Source organism: Agelaius tricolor, unplaced genomic scaffold (assembly GCF_023055355.1).
Source record: "Agelaius tricolor isolate 1412-34295 unplaced genomic scaffold, bAgeTri1.0.p SCAF_2, whole genome shotgun sequence".
NCBI classification, from domain to species: Eukaryota; Metazoa; Chordata; class Aves; order Passeriformes; family Icteridae; genus Agelaius; species Agelaius tricolor.
In genome coordinates, this window is record NW_027269262.1 from 95,224,127 (window position 1) to 95,246,546 (window position 22,420).

Sequence of the window (22,420 nt, forward strand, 5' to 3'; positions counted from 1 at the left end):
GATGACACACCCATGTCCACCCTCGTCCCCTGCGACTCCCAGCCCTCCCAGTTTCCCATCCAGGAATTATTTAGCAACCCGTTTGGAATCTTGCTGGTTCTGAACTGGTCACTATTCACTAACTCACTAAGCTGACTTCATTTTCACACCGGGGAGACTCGAATTGCACACCACACCTCACATGGGACCTCACCAGTGCTCAGGAGACACCAAGAGTCTCCTCATCACATCATCTCCCTGCACCATCACAATAATTCTCCCCAGGCCTGATCTGGAGACTGGAGGTGCCTTTTCCCACAACGATACAGGGACACCTCCGGCCCCATTCCTTCTAACCCACAATCTCTCTGAAAGGCATTTTCAGAAACAAAAACAATTGTTCCATGTGACACACAGATATTTCTTCCTACCTGGTAGGACTCCTCCCGTGAAAAAGCACTTGGCAGCTGCCCTTGCTGAAGTCCAGCAGATGTCCAGAACCCAGAAAGTTTTCAGTGTTGGCCTGGGGCTCAGCACTGGGGACTTGCTGCCATCTGGACTTTGGGACACTGACCACAAGCCACTGGCCCCAGCCCTTAAGACTCTTCTGAGTCCACTGCCCTGGGCACAGACACAACCTGGACTCACCTGGGTTGTTGAGCATCATGCAATACTTGTCGCAAACAACCCAGGTCAACCTCCAAATCCTCCTTCTGACAATCACAGTTGGCCCCAGCCTTTGGCACTCTGCTCTAGGAATGACCGAAAATATCAAAAGCTCTGAGGCTGGACTATCACCCAAGCACCCACTGAATATGTTCAGATTGAAAGGTGAGGTCTGAGGTCAGCATTTGCCAACTGGGATCAATCCATGGAGGGATGGAAGGCAATGGAAGGTGCAGCACCTCCTCCTTGGCACAGCTGCACAGCCCAGACCAGCCTATCAGAACTGTGAAAAATTGGGGGTCATTTTTCAGAAGGCACCCACAAACCACAGCACACGAGGGCCGTGGGGTGACCACAGTGATGACACCCCACCTCTCCAAAGCTTGGGTCACGTCTTCAGCCCTCCCTGACATGAACCACCAACAGAAAAATTTGACCTCTTCATAGTCGCAATTAAAAGTTACTGCCACAGATGGACAGGGCCTCAGGAGCTGGATATGGAATTGCACAATTCCACAAAGACGCACACCCACCTTGGCAGGGAAGGACAGAGGAGCTCACTGATGCTCCATTAGTAATTATTTGCTTACAGGAACACAATGTGAACAATTACAGGTCATGAGTGATGAAACTTGTGGCTTGAATGCGGAATAAGCTAATTGATGTGACAGAGAGCCTGGGAAAAAAGGGATCAAGCCCAGTTTGTTGTTCCCTTAATGGATTTCTTGACAAGGTCAAGGAAAACAGTTTAAATGGCAGAGGACATTGTCATGTGAATTGGAGAAATCCAAATGGATCCTAATATTGGAATATGTTCAGCCTGAACAGCCTCTCATTTTAAACGTCCTCTCTCTTGATCCCATTCAAGACAAAAGGCCATGAGTTCTCTTTCATCTATCATGAAAGGCTTGCAGGCATTGCGTTCTTGCCAAGCTATTACAGAGTGGCCACCCCAGGACATCAGCAGCTCCCTCAGCATTCCTGGGTGCAGCACAATGACTGATGGACATGCAGTGTCATGGAACAGAGTCCCAGTCTTCACAAGGCACCCGCAAACCACAGCACACGAGTGCCACAAAATGACATCACTGGAGACATTGCAGATCTTCAGGGCTTGGGTTGTTCATTCACACCTCCCTGACATGCATGGAACAATCAAATCTGCCCAAATACCAATTTATTAAAGCTGCTGCCAAGGTCAAATGGAAACAGCATCAAGAGCAGGACATGGAATTACAGAATGGCATGAAGGAAAACAATCCCCACCTCACGACTCACCAGGCTGGGGCAGCCGAGAGATGCTGTCTCAAAATTCCCCAAGGCCATGGGACAAGGCTGTCCCGCCCCTCCAGGACCAGCATAAAAGCCGGCCCAGAGCCTCTCTCCCTCACACACTTCTCCTGACTCCTCCTGCTCCTGAGGACAACCAGGTGAGCCTCAATTCCCTGACCCTCCTGCTTCTCCCCCCCTTGGCCCCTCTCTTCCAGCACACTCAGCCCCAGCCTCAGCAGCCCTCACACCTCCCCACAGCCCCACAACAGCCTCCACACTCCATCACCCCTCGTGCATCCCCATACCCCTGCCCTGCCTCACACTTTTTCTCTTCCAGGCCCCCTCCACACCACACCCATGGCCTGCAACAACATCTGCAGTCCCTGCGGACCCACCCCGCTGGCCAACAGCTGCAACGAGCCCTGTGCTCTGCAATGCCAGGATTCCCGCGTCATCATCAACCCTTCCCCTGTGCTGGTCACCCTGCCAGGACCCATCATGACCTCCTTCCCCCAGAGCACCGCCGTCGGATCCACCTCCTCGGCTGCCGTGGGCACTGAGCTCAGTGTGCAGGGACAGCCCATCTCTGGCGGATTTGGTGGCTTTGGTGGCTTTGGCTTTGGCCTTGGCTATGGCCGTGGGTTTGGCTATGGCTGTGGATTTGGCTACGGGCGGGGCTATGGCTACGGCCTGGGCTGCTATGGCAGAAGGGGCTATGGCTACAACTGCTAAGGGCCCTCTGCACCACTCCTGACATCAACAATATGTTTAGGGCTCTGACAACAGCTCCTGCAAGGAAATCACCTCTGCTGGTTGTCGCCCTACTTTTGTCTCGCACTGGATTCCTTCTTGTTATTTCTCCTCTCTTTGTTTTTTTTTCCCTCAATAAAGTTTTCCTGCATCAAAGTCTGAGACGGCTCCTCATCTTTTTGAATTCCAATAGCTTCATATCCCCACCCATAAAATGCCAGATAGATCTTTGGTGTGGATGGAAAAGAAGCAGAACACCTCTCCTAGGTAAGATGTCACCACCAGCAATAACCAAGACAGGCACTAGAAGGAGGGGACAAGGACACAACTTCCAGAACATGACACAAACCTAGGACCCACTGCCCCAAAGGTTTTGACACATCCATGCTCTCCTGCTCATGGCTCTGGTGGAGTCACACTGTGCCAGCACACACGTGAAATACTCTCTTCCCCATCAGGACTCTTGAACTCACCCAGCAAACAGGAGGAACCACATCCTCCACTTGGGCGTGAACTCTGGAATACAGGTGCCTCATTTCCCTCTCCTCAAGGAAAGGAAAGTCAGCAAGGACACCATTTCCAGGACCATGGCCAGCTCAGTTTTGGTTCTGCCAGCAGAGACTCCATCAGTTTTTCCACTCTGAGAACACTCTCACACTCATAAATTCTTGCCTTCTTTTGCCAGGGAATTCCATCTGTTTTCTCTTCTTCCCTACCACCCTTTCTTTCTCCTGTGCACACTGTTGAAAACAGCCAGGTTTCCTCAACTTCATTCCCTGCCATCAGGGATCTGCCTTTTCTCCTGGGAGTCCCGGCTCCCTCTGCTCTCTAGGAATTATTCTCCTGCCCTTTCAGTGTCTTGGTCGCCCTGATCTGGTCTTTTTTTCACTAAGACCTTTTGCTTCTTTCCCTGGACAGTCCAGAACTGCCCATGCCACCCCACACAGGACCCCACCAGTGCTCTAAAGAGAGGAAAGGCCACCTCTCCCAACTTCAGGGCAAGAATTGCCTGAAATCTATCTTGGATGCCAGTGATGCCTTCTCCAGGAAGGAAAGAATTGAGATTTTGTAGTTCCTTTATTCTCCACGAGCACCACAGGGTCCTGCCCTGCAAAGCTCCTACCCAGCCTCTCAGCCCCCAGCATGACCTGGGGCCCATTGCTATTCCTGCCCAGATGCAGAACTTGACATTTTCCTCTCCTGAACTCCAGGAGATGCCTTTAACCCCCAGTCTCCAGCTCCCTCTGACTGGTGGCACAACCAAGTGGTGCCTCAGCAACTCCACCACCTGCCAGCTTGCTGAGGGGACAGCAGTCCCACTGCCCAAGCCATTTTTGAGGATGTTGAACTGTCAGCCTCATAGATGCAACTCTTGATCTTGAGACTTGCTTCAATTTGATTTTTGGGCCACTGATCTCCAGCCTCTGGCCCCACAGCCACTCTCAGGCCACTCACTGCACTCTCAGGCAACCTGGATTTGCTCTGGGAGCATGGATGGGGAAGGAGCCTCAAAGATTTCGCAAAAGGGTTGTGTCCAATAGCAGCCACAGCTCTCTCCTCATGCCCAGGCTGAGTCACTGGCACAGGGCAGACACAGAGCTCAGCCAAGCACCATTTCCTCAAGGGAAATCCTCCAAGAGAAGTGGCCTCACCCCTCAGCACTTGCCACAACTCAAGAACCTCAAAGGCCTGGCTCACCCCTCCTGTGCTGCCTCTCCCCTTCGGCCTCTGCTCCCTTGCACAGCTGCCACCCACACACGTGGAGTCAGCTCTGATGGAAAAGCCTCTTGACATTGAGTACAACCGTTAAACAGGGCTACAAAATCCACTACTAAATGATTCCACCTTAAAAACATTTTTGTTGCATAAGAGCTAAATTTTAAATACAAAGCCTAATAATTCCCTCTGCACTACCAAAGCCACCATGAACCCGTGTCCCCAAGTGACACATCTCCAGGGATATTAAATCCCTGCAGGGATGATGACTCCACAGTTACACTGGGCGGTCTGTGACAGCGATGACAACCCTCTCCATGAAGGAAGATTCCTTAATAGCCAAGCTAAACTTCTCCAGAAGACACTTGGACTCCAGATTCCTGCTCTCCTGTGGTGCAGCACAAAGGAAACAGGTTTCACATCCAGTTTATTATGAATCCATAGAGAAAACAGACATCTGAAATTGTGATGCAAGAAAAATTTTATTGAGACAAAATAGCGAAAAAGCAGGAGCAGTCAGTGGAAGAGATTTGGGCTGAGGTGCAATCAGGGTAACCAACAGCCAAGGTCCTTTGCTTGCAGCACATTTGGCCAGAGCATTGAGGACTTCCTGCCCCACAGTGGGAGCAGCCCACCAGAGGGGCCCAGTGGTCTCTGGCTTGGGAGAAGGGGTTTGCCTAAAGGGGGGACTGGACAGAACCAAAGGGGAGAGCAGAGAGCAGAGAGCAGGGAGCAGGGAGAGAAGAGGAGGAGGCAGATGGGTCATGTTTACAGGCAGCCCAGGCTGGCCACTCAGCTGCTGCCATGCTTGGTGACCTGAGAGCAGGAGCTGGAAGTGCTGAGCCCCTTTGAGACGAGGGGTCATAGCCCAGAGAGGAGTCCTCAGTGCCTGAGATATAATCCAGGGCTGGCGGAGGGAGTCAGGGGTGGTGCTGAGAGCCCTTAGCAGATGTAGCCGCCCCTCCTGCCATAGCAGCCCAGGCCTCCCAGGCCGTAGCCAAATCCACGGCCATAGCCAAGGCCAAAGCCACCAAAGCCACCAAAGATGGGCTGTCCCTGCACACTGAGCTCAGTGCCCACGGCAGCCGAGGAGGTGGATCCGACGGCGGTGCTCTGGGGGAAGGAGGTCATGATGGGTCCTGGCAGGGTGACCAGCACAGGGGAAGGGTCGATGATGACGCGGGAATCCTGGCATTGCAGGGCACAGGGCTCGTTGCAGCTGTTGGCCAGCGGGGTGGGTCCGCAGGGACGGCAGAGGCTGTTGCAGGCCATGGGTGTGGTGTGGAGGGTGCCTGGAAGAGAGAGGGGGTGAGGGAGGGCAGGGGTATGAAGGTGTGAGGGGCAGCGATACAGGATGGTGAGGGAGTGTGGAGGCTGTTGTGGGGCTGGGGGGAGGCGTGAGGGCTGCTGAGGCTGGGGCTGAGCGTGCTGGAAGAGAGGGACCAGGGGTGCAGGAGCAGGAGCGTCAGGGTTGGAGACTCACCTGGTTGTCTGCACAGGAGAAGGCTTGAGGAGAAGTGTGTGAGGGAGAGAGGCTCTGGGCCTGCTTTTATGCTGGTCCTGGAGGGGCGGGCCAGCCTTGTCCCATGGCCTTGGGGCATTTTTGAGGCAGCAGCTCTTGGCTGGCCCAGCCTGGTGAGTCATGAGTTGGGGAGCGTTTTCTTTTCTGCAACTCTGCAATTCTGTGCTCTTTCCCTTGAGGCTGTGTCCATCTGACCTTGCCATGGCCTCTTACTTAAGAGAATTAGCAACCAATATCTTGTTGTTGATAGCATGTCGCAGACATCTTTTCACTAAAAATCCTTTCTTTAGGATTTTTCCTTCTGAGAAGCTAAGAGGCCTCAGAGACAGAATGTAAACAATGGTTATCTGCTGCTGTGGAATGCAACAGGTCCACCTGTGATTGGCCCATCTTGGATGTTTATAATTAATGGCCAATCAAGGACAGAGCTGTCTCGGACAGAGTTCGAGAGAGCTGCCTTTGTTACCATTCTTTGCTATTCTATTCTTAGCTTAGCTAGCTTCTGAGAAAACCTGTCCTTCTTTTTCTTTTTAGTATAGTGATGATGTAATAAATATATATCATAAAATAATAAATCAAGCCTTCTGATAATGGAGTCAACATTGTCGTCTCTTCCCTCATCCAAGAACCCCTGTGAACATGGTCACAATAGCAAGTGTCAGGACATGCAGAGGACTCAACAAAAGCTTTGGAGAACTGGGAATTTAATTAGGTCATGCCGTGGCGTATTGACAACATCTCCCATTTGCATTTTGTCTCCTGCCTGAAATTCCAGGTCCCTTGTTTCACCTAATTTTAAGGGTGCTCCAGTTCCATCATTGTCTCGGTCTCCCTGAGTTGCTCTTGGACAACCGTGTCCATATCCACGTTCCACTGTGGAGTCCAGCCAGTGGTGGATGGAAGGATGGACACTGCCCTCAATTTGCTTTTATTTCTTTTACTAACCCTGTCTTGGGAACTGCTGGAGTTTTTCTGCAAATGCTGCTTGGCCAAAGGGTTGATTAATCAATGGTTGAGGAACTGTTCTCCTCATGTCTTGTTCTCCTTATCCATCACCATTTTCCTTTTCCATGTGTCAGGTAGAGCCCAGCACTGTGACCCCACAGTGTGACCTTGCTGAGCCCAGATGAGACAAGCACTATGGATGGACAAAAAGAAGACTTGGGGCAGCATGGGATCCTCCCTAAACAGCAGGATTGCTTCCCCATCCACAGCTGGGAAGGTCTGGTATACAAAAACACCTGGAGAGATGGCAACATGGTGGGGACGGAAACAATGGGATGAAAGGAGCAAACTCTCACAGGCAGCACTCCTGCAAAGCCCAGACCAGCCTGACAGAGCTGTGATGGCTTGGGGCTCATCTTCACAATGCAGCCCCAAACCACAGAACATGAGAGCCCTGGGGCAACCTCACTGATGAGGTGGCTTTGGTCACGTCTTCACCTTGCCCTGACAAGGCCATCAACACCAGCATTTAACCTCTAATACTTGCATTTAAATATTGCCATCAAAGTCAGATGGACAAGACCTCGAGAAAATGGAATCGCAGAATTCTACTAAGGAATGCCAGCACCATGACATAGGAGGGAGGAGGAGCTCACTGATCATCCATTAGTAACAATTAGCTGTTACTAACAGGAACAAAATATTAAGACTTGTAGGTTTAAAATTATGAAACCTTGCGGCTTGAATGCGGAATAAGAGAATTCACATCACAGACCCGCCTGGGCAAACATGGGCTTGTTGTTTGTTTATTGGATTCATGAATGAGGTCAAGGGATATGCTTTAAATGACAGTGCATGCTGTTGTGTAGATTGCAGAAATCCAAATGGAACAAGTTCAGCCTGAACAGCCTCTGCTTTGCCAGATCCTTTCCCTTGATTCCATTCAAGAAACAAGGCCAGGAGCTCCCTTTCATTCATTAGGAAGTGCTCAAAGGCACCGGAATCCTGCCAAGTTATTGCAGAGTGACCTCCCCAGGAGCTCCGCAGCAGCTCCCTCAGCATTCCTGGGTGCAGCATAATGACTGCTGGACATCCAGTGGCACAGAAGAGTCCCAGTCTTCACAAGGCACCCACAAACCACAGCACATGAGTACCACAAAATTACCTCACTGATGACACCGCATTTCTGCTGGGCTCTGGTTGTTTATTCAGCCCTCCCTGACACACATGGAACAATTAAATCAACCAACAACCCAAACAACAATTCTCACCCTAAAGCTGCCGCCAAGGTCAGATGGACACAGAGTCAAGAACAGGACATGGAATTGCAGAATTGCATAAAGGAAAACACTCCCCACCTCATGACTCACCAGGCTGGGCCAGCCAAGAGATGCTGCCTCAAAATGCCCCAAGGCCATGGGACAAGGCTGTCCCGCCCTCCAGGACCAGCATAAAAGCCGGCCCAGAGCCTCTCTCCCTCACACACTTCTCCTCAAGCCTTCTCCTGCTGACAACCAGGTGAGCCTCCATCCCCTGACTCTCTCGCCCCTGCCACCCTCGTCCTTCTCTCTCAGCACTTGGCCCCAGCCTCAGCAGCCCTCACGCCTCCCCACAGCCCCACAACAGCCTCCACACTCCATCACCCTCCTGCCACTTGCACCCCCACACCCGGCCTCTCCCTCCTCTCTCTTCTAGGCACCCTCCACACCACACCCATGGCCTGCAACAGCCTCTGCCGTCCCTGCGGACCCACCCCGCTGGCCAACAGCTGCAACGAGCCCTGTGCCCTGCAATGCCAGGATTCCCGCGTCATCATCGACCCTTCCCCTGTGCTGGTCACCCTGCCAGGACCCATCATGACCTCCTTCCCCCAGAACACCGCCGTCGGATCCACCTCCTCGGCTGCCGTGGGCACTGAGCTCAGTGTGCAGGGACAGCCCATCTCTGGCGGATTTGGTGGCTTCGGTGGCTTTGGCCTTGGCTATGGCCGTGGATTTGGCTATGGGCTGGGAGGCCTGGGCTGCTATGGCAGAAGGGGCGGCTACATCTGCTAAGGGCCCTCAGCACATCCCCTGACACCACCAGCTCTGGCCTCTGCCAACAGCTCCTGCAAGAAAAGCACCTCGGCTGATGGTCACCGTGCTCTCACCTCACAACAGATTATTTCCACTTCTTTCTTCTGCCTCTTCATTCTTTCACATCAATAAAGTTTCCTGCTTTAAACCTTGGATGCCTCCTTATCTTTTTGTATTACAATTGTCTCACATCCTCACCCACTACATTCTAGAGCTGAACAAGCCACTGGGTGTGTGTGGAACAGGGCAACAACACTTTTGCTTGCATATAGCTCAAAACAACTAATAACAAATTAGTTAGGAATAACTACAGGAATATCTAATAGGCATAGGAAGCACAGGAAGGGACACCTTCCAGAACATGTCACACACCCTGCAAGCTTCTACACCAAAGTCTTGGGCACAACAGTTCTCTCCTTGGCACAAAAATGGAAAAGTCTCTCCATGCCAGTGCACACTTGACAAACTCTTCCTGACCAGGACTCCCCAGTCAGACTTTCCATTAAAGAGAGAAACAACATCAACCTCTTGGGCAGGAGCTCTGGAGTGCAAGTGCTTCAACTGCCCTGCTCAAGCAAGACCAACAAGAGAACATTCCAGAACCATGGACAGGTCAGATTTGGATCTCCCAAGAGCGCAATTCCACCACCTCTTCCAATCTCTGATCATCCTCATAATGAAAGATTCTTGTCTTCTTTGCCCATGGAATTCCATCTCTTTTCACTTGTGCTCTTGCTGTCTTGCCCTGCACGTGTGCACTGCTGAGAACAGCCGGGCTCCCTTGCCTTCCTCCCCTTCCATCAGGGATTTGCACACACTGATGACACACCCCTGTCCATCCTTGTCCCCTGGGAGTCTCAGCTCTCTCAGCCTCTCCTCTAGGAGAGTTCCCCCAGCCCCTTTAGAATATTGCTGACCCTGAAATGGTTTAGATTAATTAAATGTATTTCATTTTCAGACTGGGGAGCCCAGGACTGCTCATAACTCCTCACATGGGATGTCACCAGCTTTCAAGAGACAGAAAGAGTCACCTCCCCCGTCTCATCACAACACCTTCCCACTTCTTCCCTTGAACCTTGGGGTCCCTGTTCCCACCCAGGGACACCTCCTGGTCCAATTCTTCTCAACCACAACCACAAGAGAAGAAAATCATTGTTATAAGTAACTCCAAGACTTTACTTCCTATGTGGGATGACTCCTACCAACAAACAGCCCTTGGCAGACCCCCTTGCTGAGCTCCAGCAGATGTCCAAGATCACTCAGGTTTCCAGTGTTGGCCAAAAAGATCCAACCCCTGGGCTAGAGCACTGTGGATTTGCTGCCATCTGGACTTGGGATGGTGACCACAAGCCTCTGGACCCAGCCCTTCAGAGCCTTCTCAGGCCACCACTCTGGGCACTGACACAACCTGGATGTGCCTGGGGTATTGTCAAGGATTATGCAATGCTCTCCTCCAACAACCCAGGGCAATGTCCAATCCTCTTTCTGACAACCAGACATTGCCCAGAGAAGTGACCTCTCGGGGCTTTTGCTGGTCAGAGTGACCCTGAGTTGCATTAGAAAGTCTCTTTTCCCAGCCCAGCGTTAGAAGAAGTTGTCAGGACTCTTCAGTTCATGTTCTCAATGTTGTTTATTGTTTCTTTTCTATAAAATTCTTTCTCTTGGCCTGCCGAGGTCTGCTTAGCAGGAAAGACAGATGCACTGGCCGCCACCTGGGCAGTGTTATCTTTTTTATACTAAAAACTACATGTACAATATTTACCATAACTTTCCAATACTTATCATGTATGTTAGTCAGTGAGCTTCTACTCTAAACTAATCTAAAAGTGCCAACATCACAGCAGAAGGTGGAGGCCAAGAAGGAGAAAGGCTGGACACACCCAGATTCCTCCACCTTTCCCCCGAACCCTTATTTTAAAAACTCCAAAACATCTATTTTTCACCTCGTGACAAACTAATAATTATTCTACTTAGACTTTCATGGCTTGCAGATCTTCACATAAGGTTGGTAACTTTTTCCATGGGTCATAGTCAAACCCACTGGTGTCTTGGGCTCTGTGCCAGGATCTCTGAGCCTCCTGACAGGGGTTTTGGCCATCCAGGACAGCCAGAGGGATGTCCTGAATTCCGACAGTGACCTCAGTCCTTAGCCCAAGGAATGACCCAAAAGACCCTGGATATCAAAGCTGTAAAAGCAAGAGGGGCACCAAGACACACACAAAGCTCAACCAACAGGAAAAAGATGGTTCAATGTCAGCAATTGCTAGCTGGGAGAAAAGCACTGAGGGAGGGTATGTGACTGAAGGTACAACACCTCCTACTTGGCACAGCTGCAAAATGCAGATCAGCCTGCTAGGGCTGCCAGAGAGTGGGGGCAACTCCTCCCCACACATCCACAAGCCACAGCACAGAAGTACCACGAGGTGACCAACTTACACCCCACTTCTCCAAGGATTTGGTCACATCTTGAGCCCACCCTGACAGAAGCCATAAATACCAGAATATGTTTTCTAAAACTCGCACTTAAAAGCTGCTGCCAGGGTGGGATGGACACAAACCTAAGAGAAGGACATGACACTGTGGATGTGGGGAAAGGCAAGGGATCCTCAGTTCATGACTTGCCAGGTATGGGTATGCATGAGAAGGAAGAAAAGGACCTGCTGAAGCAGACCTGTAGATGAACCTCAGAGATCATGAGGTGCTGAAACCAAAAGTGAACACAGAGACCACGAGGGGTTTGTGTCAGAGGCAGGCAAAGACCTGAAATTGAGTGTCCAGGCCTGATCTCAAGCAAGAGAGGGGTTTGGGTGGTGCAATGGAAGACCAAAGTGTGCTGGGGGTAGTGGAACTGGAGCAATATTTCCTAAGACAGGCCTTGGTGCACTTTTTCACACACACCAACTGCCTGCACAAAGTTGCCTTAGCACTGAGTGAGACTGGAGGAGTTCTGAGAGAAGAAAGAAAGAGCCATGTGAGGTTGTGATGCAAGAAAACTTTATTGAGGATGAAGTGTAAAAACTCAGAAGCAGCCACTAGAAGGGAGCTGGTCTGGGTTGTGACCAGGGTGACAATCAGCAGAGTAGCTTTGCTTGGAGGTTTGGCCAGAGCATCAAGGCCTTCCTGCCCTGCACTGGGAGCAGCCCAATGGAGGTGCTCAATGGTCTCTGGCTTGGGAGAAGGGGATTGGAGCAGAGGGAACTGGATGGAGCTAAAGGGGCGATGCAGAGCACAGAGAGGGAGAAGAGGGGGAGGCAGATGGGCCAGGTTTGCAGGCATCGTGGGCTGGGCCCTTGGCTGCTGCCTTGCTTGGTGCTCTGAGAGCAGATGACGCCTTAAGCTGAAAGGAACTGGAAATACAGAGGCCACTTGAGAGCCTCGGTGCAGAGTGGAATTCTCCATGCCTGAGATGAGTTCCAGGGAGTGGGTGGATGGTGTCAGGGGTGGTGCTGAGGGCCCTTAGCAGATGTAGCCACCCCTTCTGCCATAGCAGCCCAGGCCTCCCAGGCCGTAGCCAAATCCACGGCCATAGCCAAGGCCAAAGCCACCAAAGCCACCAAATCCGCCAGAGATGGGCTGTCCCTGCACACTGAGCTCAGTGCCCAGAGCAGCGGAGGAGGTGGATCCGACGGCGGTGTTCTGGGGGAAGGAGGTCATGATGGGTCCTGGCAGGGTGACCAGCACAGGGGAAGGGTCGATGATGACGCGGGAATCCTGGCATTGCAGGGCACAGGGCTCGTTGCAGCTGTTGGCCAGCGGGGTGGGTCCGCAGGGACTGCAGCGGTTGTAGCAGGCCATGGGTGTGGTGTGGAGGGTGCCTGGAAGAGAGAGGGGTGAGGCAGGGCAGGGGTGTGGGGGTGCAAGGAGCAGCGATACAGGAGGGTGATGGAGTGTGGAGGCTGTTGTGGGGCTGTGGGGAGACGTGAGCACTGTTGAGGCTGGGGCTGAGCATGCTGGAAGAGAGGGGTCAGGGATGGAGGAGCAGGAGGGTCAGGGGCTTGAGACTCACCTGGCTGTCAGCAGGAGCAGGAGGAGAAGACTTGAGGAGAAGTGTGTGAGGGAGAGAGGCTCTGGGCTGGCTTTTATGCTGATCCTGGAGGGGTGGGCCAGCCTTGTCCCATGGCCTTGGGGCATTTTTGAGTCAGCAGCTCTTGCCTGGCTTGCCAGGCATGAGGTCATGAGGTGGGGAGCTTTTCCTTTGTGATGTTCGGCAATTCCATGTCCTGCTCTTGAGTCTGTGTCCATCTGATCTTGGCGGCAATTTTCATGGGTTGGAATTTGGCAGGATTTCACTGTCAGATGTGTGTCAGGGAGGAATGTATAAACAAGAAGAGCCCTGCAGATCTGAAATGTCGTCAGTGATGTCACTTTGTGGCCCTTGGGTGTTGTGGTTTGCAGTTGCCTTGTGAAGACTGGGACTCTGTTTTGTGCTGCTGCATGTCCATCAGGCATTGTGCTGCACACAGGAATGCTGAGGAAGCTGCTGATGTCCTGGGAATGTCACAGTGGAACAGCTTGGAAAGGTCCCAGTGCCTGAGTGCCGTTTCTGATGGATGACAGAGAGCTCGTGGCCTTGTGTCTTGAATGGGATCACAAGATCTGGTAAACCAGAGGCTGTTCAGGCTGAACCTGTTCCATTTTTATGATCCACTTGGATTCCTCAAATTTTAATTCCAACACACTCTTACATGTAAAGCGTATTCCTTGACCTCATTCACAAATGCAATAACAAACAACAAACGAGCTCCGATCCCTTTGTTCCCAGGCTGTTTTGTGGTGTCAACTCCCTTATTCCGCATTCAGACCATCAGGTTTCACAATGATTTATATCCTGTAAATCACAATATTGTGTTCCTGTGAGCAAAACCCAGTAATTGCTACCTAATGGTCAGCGTGCTCCCCTTTCCCTCTCTGTCATGATGTGGGTGTGCCTTTATGGAATTCCACATCCTTCCCTTGAGGCCCTGTCCTTCTGACCTTGAGGGCAGCTTTTGAGTGTGAGTTATTGCTGTGTGAGGGTTGGTGTTATTTGGGAGGGTTGGCTCTGAAGGTGAGTGTCAGGGAGGGCTGAATAAGCAACCAGAACTTTGGGGAGGTGCGGTTGTCATCGGCAAGGTCACCCTGTGGCCCGGGTGTGCTGTGGTTTGTGGGTGTGCTGTGATGAGGAGCCCCATTCCCTGCCAGCCCTCTCAGGCTGCTCTGGCATTTGCGGCTGTGCTGGAGCAGCTGCCCCTTCCCTCACATTCCCTCCCTTCCCACCTTGATCCCACCTGGCTAAGCCTGACACTAGGCCTGTCCCTTCCTGTGGACTGTACTCTGTGGGTGTCTTAGTGCCCCTCTTGCCTTTTAGGTTTTGGTATCCAGGGCCTTTGGGGTCTTTGCTGGGGCTGAGTACAAAGGGTGCAGCCACTTGTGATGGTCGGAAAGAGGATTTGGAGGTTGCTCAGGATTGTTGGAGGAGAGCATTGCCTGATCCTCGACAACCAGGCAAGTCTGGATTTTGTCAGCGGCCAGAGAAAAGTCTGAAGAACTGGACCCAGAGGCCTGTCCTAAAATCCAGATAGCAGCAAGGCCCAGGAGTTGGATCCCTTTGGCCAACATGAGTGGTCCTGGACATCTGCTGGAGCTCAGCAAGGGCATCTGCCCAGGGTTGTTTCTTGGCAGGAACGAGGATGTCATCCCAGGTAGGAAGGAAGATGTGGGTATCATTTGGAACAATGGCTTTCTTTTCCAAAAGGTCTTGGGGGTTGTGGGTGAGAAGAAATGGAGCTGGAGGTGTCCCTGTGCCCTTGTGGGAAAAGGGAAAACAAGGTTCCAGGAATGATATGGAAAAGTGTTGGGATGAGGCAGCCAGAGGTGTCTGTTGGTGTTTGCTCAGCACTGGTGAGGTCCCATGGGAGGTGTTGTGGGCAGCTCTGGGCTGCCTGGGGAGACGAGCTCAGGGCCACACAGATCCAAATGGGCCTGAAAGATGATTCCCAGATGAGAAACGGAGAGAGCCAGGGACTTCCAGGGGACAAGGATGGACAGGGGTGTGTCATCAGTTTGTGCAAATCCCTGATGGTGGGGGATGGAGACCAGGGATCCTGGCTGTTCTCAGCAGTGCACACGTGTGGGACAAGGCAGCAAGAGCACAAGTGAAAAGTGATGGAAGTCCAAAGTAGCCAAGAATCTTTCATTATGAGGATGATCAGAGATTGGAAGAGGTGGTGGCGTCTCAATTCTTGGAGATCCAAATCAGACCTGACCATGGTTCTGGAATGTTCTCTTGTTGGTCTTGCTTGAGCAGGACAGTTGCAGCGCTTGCACTCTAGAGCTCCTGCCCAAGAGTTTGATGTTGTTTCTCTCTTTGCTGGAAGGCTTAGGGAGTCTTGGGCAGGAAGAGTTTGTCAAGGGTGAATGGTCATGGAGTGACTTTTCCATTTTTGTGCCAAGGAGAGAACTGTTGTATCAAAGACTTTGGTGTAGCAGTTTGCAATGTGTGTGACATGTTCTGGAATGTGTCCCCTCCTCTGCTTCCTATGCCAGACTTCATTGTTTACTTGTTTTGTACATGTTGGGAAAGTGTTGCTGTCCTGTTCAAGGTATCCTCAATGGTCTGTTGAGTTCTTGAATGCGGTGGGTGAGTATGTGCGACCATTAGAATGCAATAAGATAAGGAGACATTGCCAGTTTGATGCAGCAAAACTTTATTGATGAAAAAAATCTGAAAAGTCAGGCGAGAGAAGTGGAAACAATCTGTTGTGAGGTGAGAGTACGGTGACCATCAGCTGATTTGCTTTGCTTACAGGAATTGTGGCCACAGCATGAAGGTCACGGTGTCAGGGGTGGTGCTGAGGGCCCTTAGCAGTTGTAGCCGCCCCTTCTGCCATAGCAGCCCAGACCTCCCAGCCCATAGCCAAATCCACGGCCATAGCCAAGGCCAAAGCCACCAAAGCCACCAAATCCGCCAGAGATGGGCTGTCCCTGCACACTGAGCTCAGTGCCCAGAGCAGCCGAGGAGGTGGATCCGACCGCGGTGCTCTGGGGGAAGGAGGTCATGATGGGTCCTGGCAGGGTGACCAGCACAGGGGAAGGGTCGATGATGACGCGGGAATCCTGGCATTGCAGGGCACAGGGCTCGTTGCAGCTGTTGGCCAGCGGGGTGGGTCCGCAGGGACGGCAGAGGCTGTTGCAGGCCATGGGTGTGGTGTGGAGGGTGCCTGGAAGAGAGAGGGGTGAGGGAGGGCAGGGATGGTGAGGGGCAGGGATGCAGGAGGGTGATGGAGTGTGGAGGCAGTTCTGGGGCTGTGGGGAGGCGTGAGGGCTGTTGAGGCTGGGGCTGAGCGTGCTGGAAGAGAGGGGCCCGGGGTTGCAGGAGCAGGAGGGTCAGGGGTTTGAGGCTCACCTTGTTGTCCTCAGGAGCAGGAGGAGAAGGCTTGAGGAGAAGTGTGTGAGGGAGAGAGGCTCTGGGCTGGCTTTTATGCTGGTCCTGGAGAGGCGGGACAGCCTTGTCCCATTGCCTTCGGGCATTTTGCAGGCAGCAGCTCTTGGCTGGCCCAGCCTAGCATGGTGAGTCATGAGGTGGGGAGTGGTTTCATTCATGTCATTCTGCAATTCCATGTCATGCTCTTGAGTCTGGTTCTATCTGACCTTGTCGGCAGCTTTCATGACTTGGTGTTTGGGTAGATTTGATTGTTCCATGTGTGTCAGGGAGGAATGAATAAACAACCAGAGCCCAGGACAGGTGCAATGTCATCACCGAGGTCATTCTACGGCACTTATCTGCTGTGGTTTCTCAGTGCCTTGTGAAGATTCGGACTCTGTTCTATGCCACTGAATGTCCATCAGTGGTTGTGTCACCCAGGAATGCTGAGGGAGCTGCTGCAGAGCTCCTGGGGAGGTCACTCTGCAATAACTTTTCAAGGTCTCAGTGCTTGGATGAAAGAGATCTCATGGTCTTGTGTCTTGAATGGGATCAACAGAGAGGAACTGGAAAACAAGAGTCTGTTCAGGCTGAACTTGTTCGAGTGTTCTGGTTCATTTGGATTCCTTTAATTTGTACAACAGCATATACTGTTCTATAAAGTGCATTTCTACACCTCATTCAGAAATCTAATATGGAGAAACAAACCTGGTCCGATCAGTTTCTTAATGCAGCCAGTCTGTGACATCAATTTCCACATTCTACATTGAAGCTGTCACGTTTCATAACTTTTATTCTGCAATTTTAATTTTGTGTTTCTGTTAGCAAAAGCCAATAATTGCTAGAAGAGGGTCGGCAAGGTCCTCTGCTCTCCCTGTCAATGTAGGGGCAAAAAACCAGGACAGGATTAGGAAAAGAAACAGAAGCAGGTGGAGGGCGGTGTCCATCCTTTCACGCACCATTTTTGGGGCTCCACAGTGGATCAAGGATCTGGACATGACTGTCCAAGAGCAGTGCAGGGAGATCATGACAATGATGGAACTGGAATATCCTTAAAACGAGAAGCTCAGAGAGATGGCAGTTCATTGAGGCAGGAGGCAAGGATGCACATGGGACATATGGTAAATATGCCATGGAATGATTTCAGTGACGATTTCCCAGTTCTGCAAAGCTTTGGTTGAATCTTCTGCATGTCCTGACACATGCTGTCACCAACGAGATAATGGTGACTAATTCTCTCCATTAAGAGTTGCCGCCACGGTCAAGTGGAAACTGCCCCAGCTGGTGGACATGGAGTTGAAGAGTTGCAGTGAAGCAAACATTGCCCATCTCATGACTCACCAGGCTGGGCCAGCCAAGAGATGCTGCCTCAAAATGCCCCAAGGCCATGGGACAAGGCTGTCCCACTCCTCCAGGACCAGCATAAAAGCCGGCCCTGAGCCTCTCTCCCTCACACACTTCTTCTGACGCCTTCTGCTCCTGCTCCTGCAGACAACAAGGTGAGTCTCACTCCCCTGTCCCTCCTGATCCTGCACCCCTGGCCCCTCTCTTCCAGCACGCTCAGGCGCAACCTCAGCAGCCCGCACATATCCCCACATCCCCACAACAGCCTCCACACTCCCTCACCCCTCATGCATCCCCACACCGCTGCCCTACCACATGCTTTTTCTCTTCCAGGCACCCTCCACACCACACCCATGGCCTGCTACGACCGCTGCAGTCCCTGCGGACCCACCCCGCTGGCCAACAGCTGCAACGAGCCCTGTGCCCTGCAATGCCAGGATTCCCGCGTCATCATCGACCCTTCCCCTGTGCTGGTCACCCTGCCAGGACCCATCATGACCTCCTTCCCCCAGAACACCGCCGTCGGATCCACCTCCTCGGCTGCTCTGGGCACTGAGCTCAGTGTGCAGGGACAGCCCATCTCTGGCGGATTTGGTGGCTTTGGTGGCTTTGGCCTTGGCTATGGCCGTGGATTTGGCTATGGGCTGGGAGGCCTGGGCTGCTATGGCAGAAGGGGCGGCTACATCTGCTAAGGGCCCTCAGCACATCCCCTGACACCACCAGCTCTGGCCTCTGCCAACAGCTCCTGCAAGCATAGCAAATCAGCTGATGGTCACCGTACTCTCACCTCACAACAGATTATTTCCACTTCTTTCCCCTGCCTCTTCATTCTTTCACATCAATAAAATTTTCTTGCTTTAAACCTGGGATGCCCTGTTATTTTTTGTATTCCAATGGTATTACATCCTCACCCACCACATTCTAGAGCTGAACAAGCCACTGGGTGTGTGTGGAACTGGGCAACAACACTTTTGCTTACATATAGCTCAAAACAACTAATAACAAATTAGTTAGGAATAACTCATAGGCATAGGAAGCAGAGGAGGGGACACCTTCCAGTACACGTCACACACGTTGCAAACTGCTACACCAAAGTCTTGGATACAACAGTTCTCTCCTTGGCACAAAAATGGAAAAGTCACTCCATGACCATTCACCCTTGACAAACTCTTCCTGCCCAAGACTCCCTAAGCCTTCCAGCAAAGAGAGAAACAACATCAAACTCTCGGGCAGGAGCTCTGGAGTGCAAGTGCTTCAACTGTCCTGCTCAAGCATGACCAACAAGAGAACATTCCAGAACCATGGTCAGGTCAGATTTGGATCTCCCAAGAGTGCAATTCCACCACCTCTTCCAATCTCTGATCATCCTTATGATAAAAGATTCTTATGTTCTTTGCCCATGGAATTCCATCTCTTTTCACTTGTGCCCTCGCTGTCTTGTCCTGCGCGTGTGCACTGCTGAGAAGAGCCAGGCTCCCTTATCTCCATACCCCACCATCAGGGATTTGCACACACTCATGACACACCCCTGTCCATCCTTGTCTCCTGGCCATCCCTGGCTTTCTCCGTTTCTCATCTAGGAATCATCTTTCAGGCCCATTTGGATCTGGGTGACCCTGAGCTCCTCTCACCAGGCAGCCCAGAGCTGCCCACAACACCTCACAAGGGACCTCACCAGTGCTGAGCAAACACCAACAGACACCTCTGGCTGCCTCATCCCAACACTTTTCCATATCATTCCTGGAACCTTGTTTTCCCTTTTCCAACAAGGGCTCAGGGACACCTCCAGCTCCATTTCTTCTCACCCACAACCCCCAAGACCTTTTGGAAAAGAAAGCCATTGTTCCAAATGATACCCACATCTTCCTTCCTACCTGGGATGACATCCTCGTTCCTGCCAAGAAACAGCCCTGGGCAGATGCCCTTGCTGAGCTCCAGCAGATGGCCAGGACCACTCAGGTTGGCCAAAAGGATCCAACTCCTGGGCCTTGCTGCTATCTGGATTTTAGGACAGGCCTCTGGGTCCAGTTTCTCAGACCCTTCTCTGGCCATAGACACAACCCAGACTTGCCGGGTTGTCGAGGATCAGGCAATGCTCTCCTCCAACAACCTTGAGCAACCTCCAAATCCTCTTTCCGACCATCCCAAGTGGCTGCTCCCTTCGCACTCAGCCCCAGCAAAGACCCCAAAGGCCCTGGATACCAAAACCTTAAAGGCAAGAGGGCCACTAAGGCACCCACAGAGTGCAGTCCACAGGAGGGGACAGGCCTAGTGTCAGGCTTAGCCAGGTGGGATCAAGGTGGGAAGGGAGGGAATGTGAGGGAAGGGGCGGCAGCTCCAGCACAGCCGCAAATGCCAGAGCAGCCTGAGAGGGCTGGCAGGGAATGGGGCTCCTCATCACAGCACACCCACAAACCACAGCACACCCGGGCCACAGGGTGACCTTGCCGATGACAACCGCACCTCCCCGAAAGTTCTGGTTGTTTATTCAGCCCTCCCTGACACTCATCTTCAGAGCCAACCCTCCCAAATTCCACCAACCCTCACACTCGAATCACTCACACCCAAAAGCTGCCCTCAAGGTCAGAGGGACAGGGCCTCAAGAGAAGGATATGGAATGGTGGAATTCCATAAGGGCACACCCACATCATGACAGAGAGGGAAAGGGGAGCACGCTGACCATCAGGTAGCAATTACTGGGTTTTGCTCACAGGAACACAATATTGTGATTTACAGGATATAAGTAATTGTGAAACCTGATGGTCTGAATGCGGAATAAGGGAGTTGACACCACAAAACAGCCTGGGAACAAAGGGATCCGACCTCGTTTGTTGTTTGTTATTGGATTTGTAATGAGGTCAAGTAATACGCTTTGCATGTAAGAGTGTGTTGGAATTAAAATTTGAGGAATCCAAGTGGATCATAAAAATGGAACAGGTTCAGCCTGAACGGCCTCTGGTTTACCAGATCTTATGATCCCATTGAATACACAAGGCCAAGAGCTCGCTCTCATTCATCAGGAACAGCTCCCAGGCACTGGGACCTTTCCAAGCTGTTCCACAGTGACCTCCCGAGGACATCAGCAGCTTCCTCAGCATTCCTGGGTGCAGCACAATGACTGATGGACATGCAGCAGCACAAAACAGAGTCCCACTCTTCACAAGGCACCCGCAAACCACAGCACACAAATGCCACAACGTGACATCACTTGATGACATTGCTGATCTGCAGGGCTCTGGTTGTTTATTCATTCCTCCCTGACACACATCTGACTGTGAAATCCTGCCAAATTCCAACCCATGAAAATTGCCGCCAAGATCAGATGGACACAGAGTCAAGAGCAGGACCTGGAATTGCCGAACAGCACAAAGGAAAATACTCCCCAACTCATGACCTCATGCCAGGCTGGGCCAGGATAGAGTTACTGCCTCAAAAATGCCCCAAGGCCATGGGACAAGGCTGTCCCACCCCTCCAGGACCAGCATAAAAGACGGCGCAGAGCCTCTCTCCCTCACACACTCATCCAGACTTCTGCTTCTGCTGACAACCAGGTGAGCCTCAAACCCCTGACCCTCCTGATCCTGCACCCCTGGCCCCTCTCTCCCAGCACGCTCAGCCCCAGCCTCAACAGCCCTCACGCCTCCCCACAGCCCCACAACAGCCTGAACACACCCTCACCCTCCTGCATCACTGCCCCTCACACCCCCACATCCCTCTCACACCACACTCCTCTCTCTTCCAGGCACCCTCCACACCACACCCATGGCCTGCTACAACCGCTGCAGTCCCTGCGGACCCACCCCGCTGGCCAACAGCTGCAACGAGCCCTGTGCCCTGCAATGCCAGGATTCCCGTGTCATCATCGACCCTTCCCCTGTGCTGGTCACCCTGCCAGGACCCATCATGACCTCCTTCCCCCAGAACACCGCCGTCGGATCCACCTCCTCGGCTGCCGTGGGCACTGAGCTCAGTGTGCAGGGACAGCCCATCTCTGGTGGCTTTGGTGGCTTTGGCTACGGCCTTGGCTATGGCCGTGGATTTGGCTATGGGCTGGGAGGCCTGGGCTGCTCTGGCAGGAGGGGCGGCTACATCTGCTAAGGGCCCTCAGCACCACCCCTGACACCAACCACCCACTCCCGGGAACTCATCTCAGGAACTGAGGACACATCTCTGGGCCAAGGCCTCAAATGGGTTCAGCAATTCCAGTTCCTTTGATGCCTTAAGGCTTCTCCTGCTCTCAAGGCACCGGGCAAGGCAGCTGCCAAGGGGCCAGCCTGGGCTGCCTGCAAACATGGCCCATCTGCCTCTGGCTCTTCTCCCACTCCTTTTCAGCTCTATCTAGTCCCCTCTTCTGCAAATCCCTTCTCCCAACCCAGACCATTGTGAACCTTCACCATCCGGCTGCTTCTTCTCTGGAGCAGGAAGGCCTTGAAGCTCTGGCCAAACCACTGCAATCAAAGGACCTTGGCTGGTGGTCACCCTACTCGTTCCTCAGACCAGCTCCCTTCTACCGGCTGCTCCTGACCTCTCACTGTTCTTTTGCCTCAATAAAATTCCCTTGCCTTGCAACAAGAGACGTCTCCTTACACTTCCTCTCACTGTTCTTTTGCCTCAATAAAATTCCCTTGCCTTGCAACAAGAGACGTCTCCTTACACTTCCTTCTTGCAAAGGTGTACCAACAACACTTGGCACAAATCCGTGTCACTACACGCCATTTGGTGAGGCTGCAAATTGCACCAACACCTATC

General features: G+C 52.3%; 2 protein-coding genes and 5 pseudogenes across 2 annotated transcripts; 4 read left to right on the plus strand and 3 right to left on the minus strand.

The window, feature by feature from the left end:
* Positions 1-2,274: 2,274 nt before the first annotated feature.
* LOC139601117 (feather beta keratin-like) lies at positions 2,275-2,649 on the plus strand. The gene has a single exon (XM_071449885.1). It carries the CDS (start codon positions 2,275-2,277, stop codon positions 2,647-2,649), a length of 375 nt encoding a protein of 124 aa, XP_071305986.1.
* A 2,676-nt stretch (positions 2,650-5,325) lies between these two features.
* On the minus strand, positions 5,326-6,022 carry LOC139601125 (feather beta keratin-like). Its single transcript, XM_071449897.1, has 2 exons — positions 5,867-6,022; positions 5,326-5,675 (listed from the first exon to the last, which is right to left on the minus strand). The coding sequence occupies exons 1-2, from the start codon at positions 5,982-5,984 to the stop codon at positions 5,326-5,328; spliced, it is 468 nt and encodes a 155-aa protein (XP_071305998.1). The 5' UTR covers positions 5,985-6,022.
* Positions 6,023-8,253: 2,231 nt separating this feature from the next.
* Positions 8,254-8,904, plus strand: LOC139601130 (feather beta keratin-like; annotated as a pseudogene).
* A 3,477-nt stretch (positions 8,905-12,381) lies between these two features.
* LOC139601138 (feather beta keratin-like) lies at positions 12,382-13,056 on the minus strand (annotated as a pseudogene).
* A 2,709-nt stretch (positions 13,057-15,765) lies between these two features.
* On the minus strand, positions 15,766-16,434 carry LOC139601149 (feather beta keratin-like; annotated as a pseudogene).
* Positions 16,435-17,701: 1,267 nt separating this feature from the next.
* On the plus strand, positions 17,702-18,363 carry LOC139601158 (feather beta keratin-like; annotated as a pseudogene).
* Positions 18,364-21,106: 2,743 nt separating this feature from the next.
* Positions 21,107-21,816, plus strand: LOC139587517 (feather beta keratin-like; annotated as a pseudogene).
* Positions 21,817-22,420: the final 604 nt, after the last annotated feature.

Bases quoted from the DNA above. Each gene is read 5' to 3' on its own strand.
- LOC139601117 (XM_071449885.1), top strand. From the start codon at position 2,275: ATGGCCTGCAACAACATCTGCAGTCCCTGCGGACCCACCCCGCTGGCC.
- LOC139601125 (XM_071449897.1), bottom strand. From the start codon at position 5,984: ATGCCCCAAGGCCATGGGACAAGGCTGGCCCGCCCCTCCAGGACCAGC. The intron at 5,676-5,866 runs GTGAGTCTCCAA...TCTCTCTTCCAG, and splicing joins TCTCCTGTGCAGACAACCAG to GCACCCTCCACACCACACCC.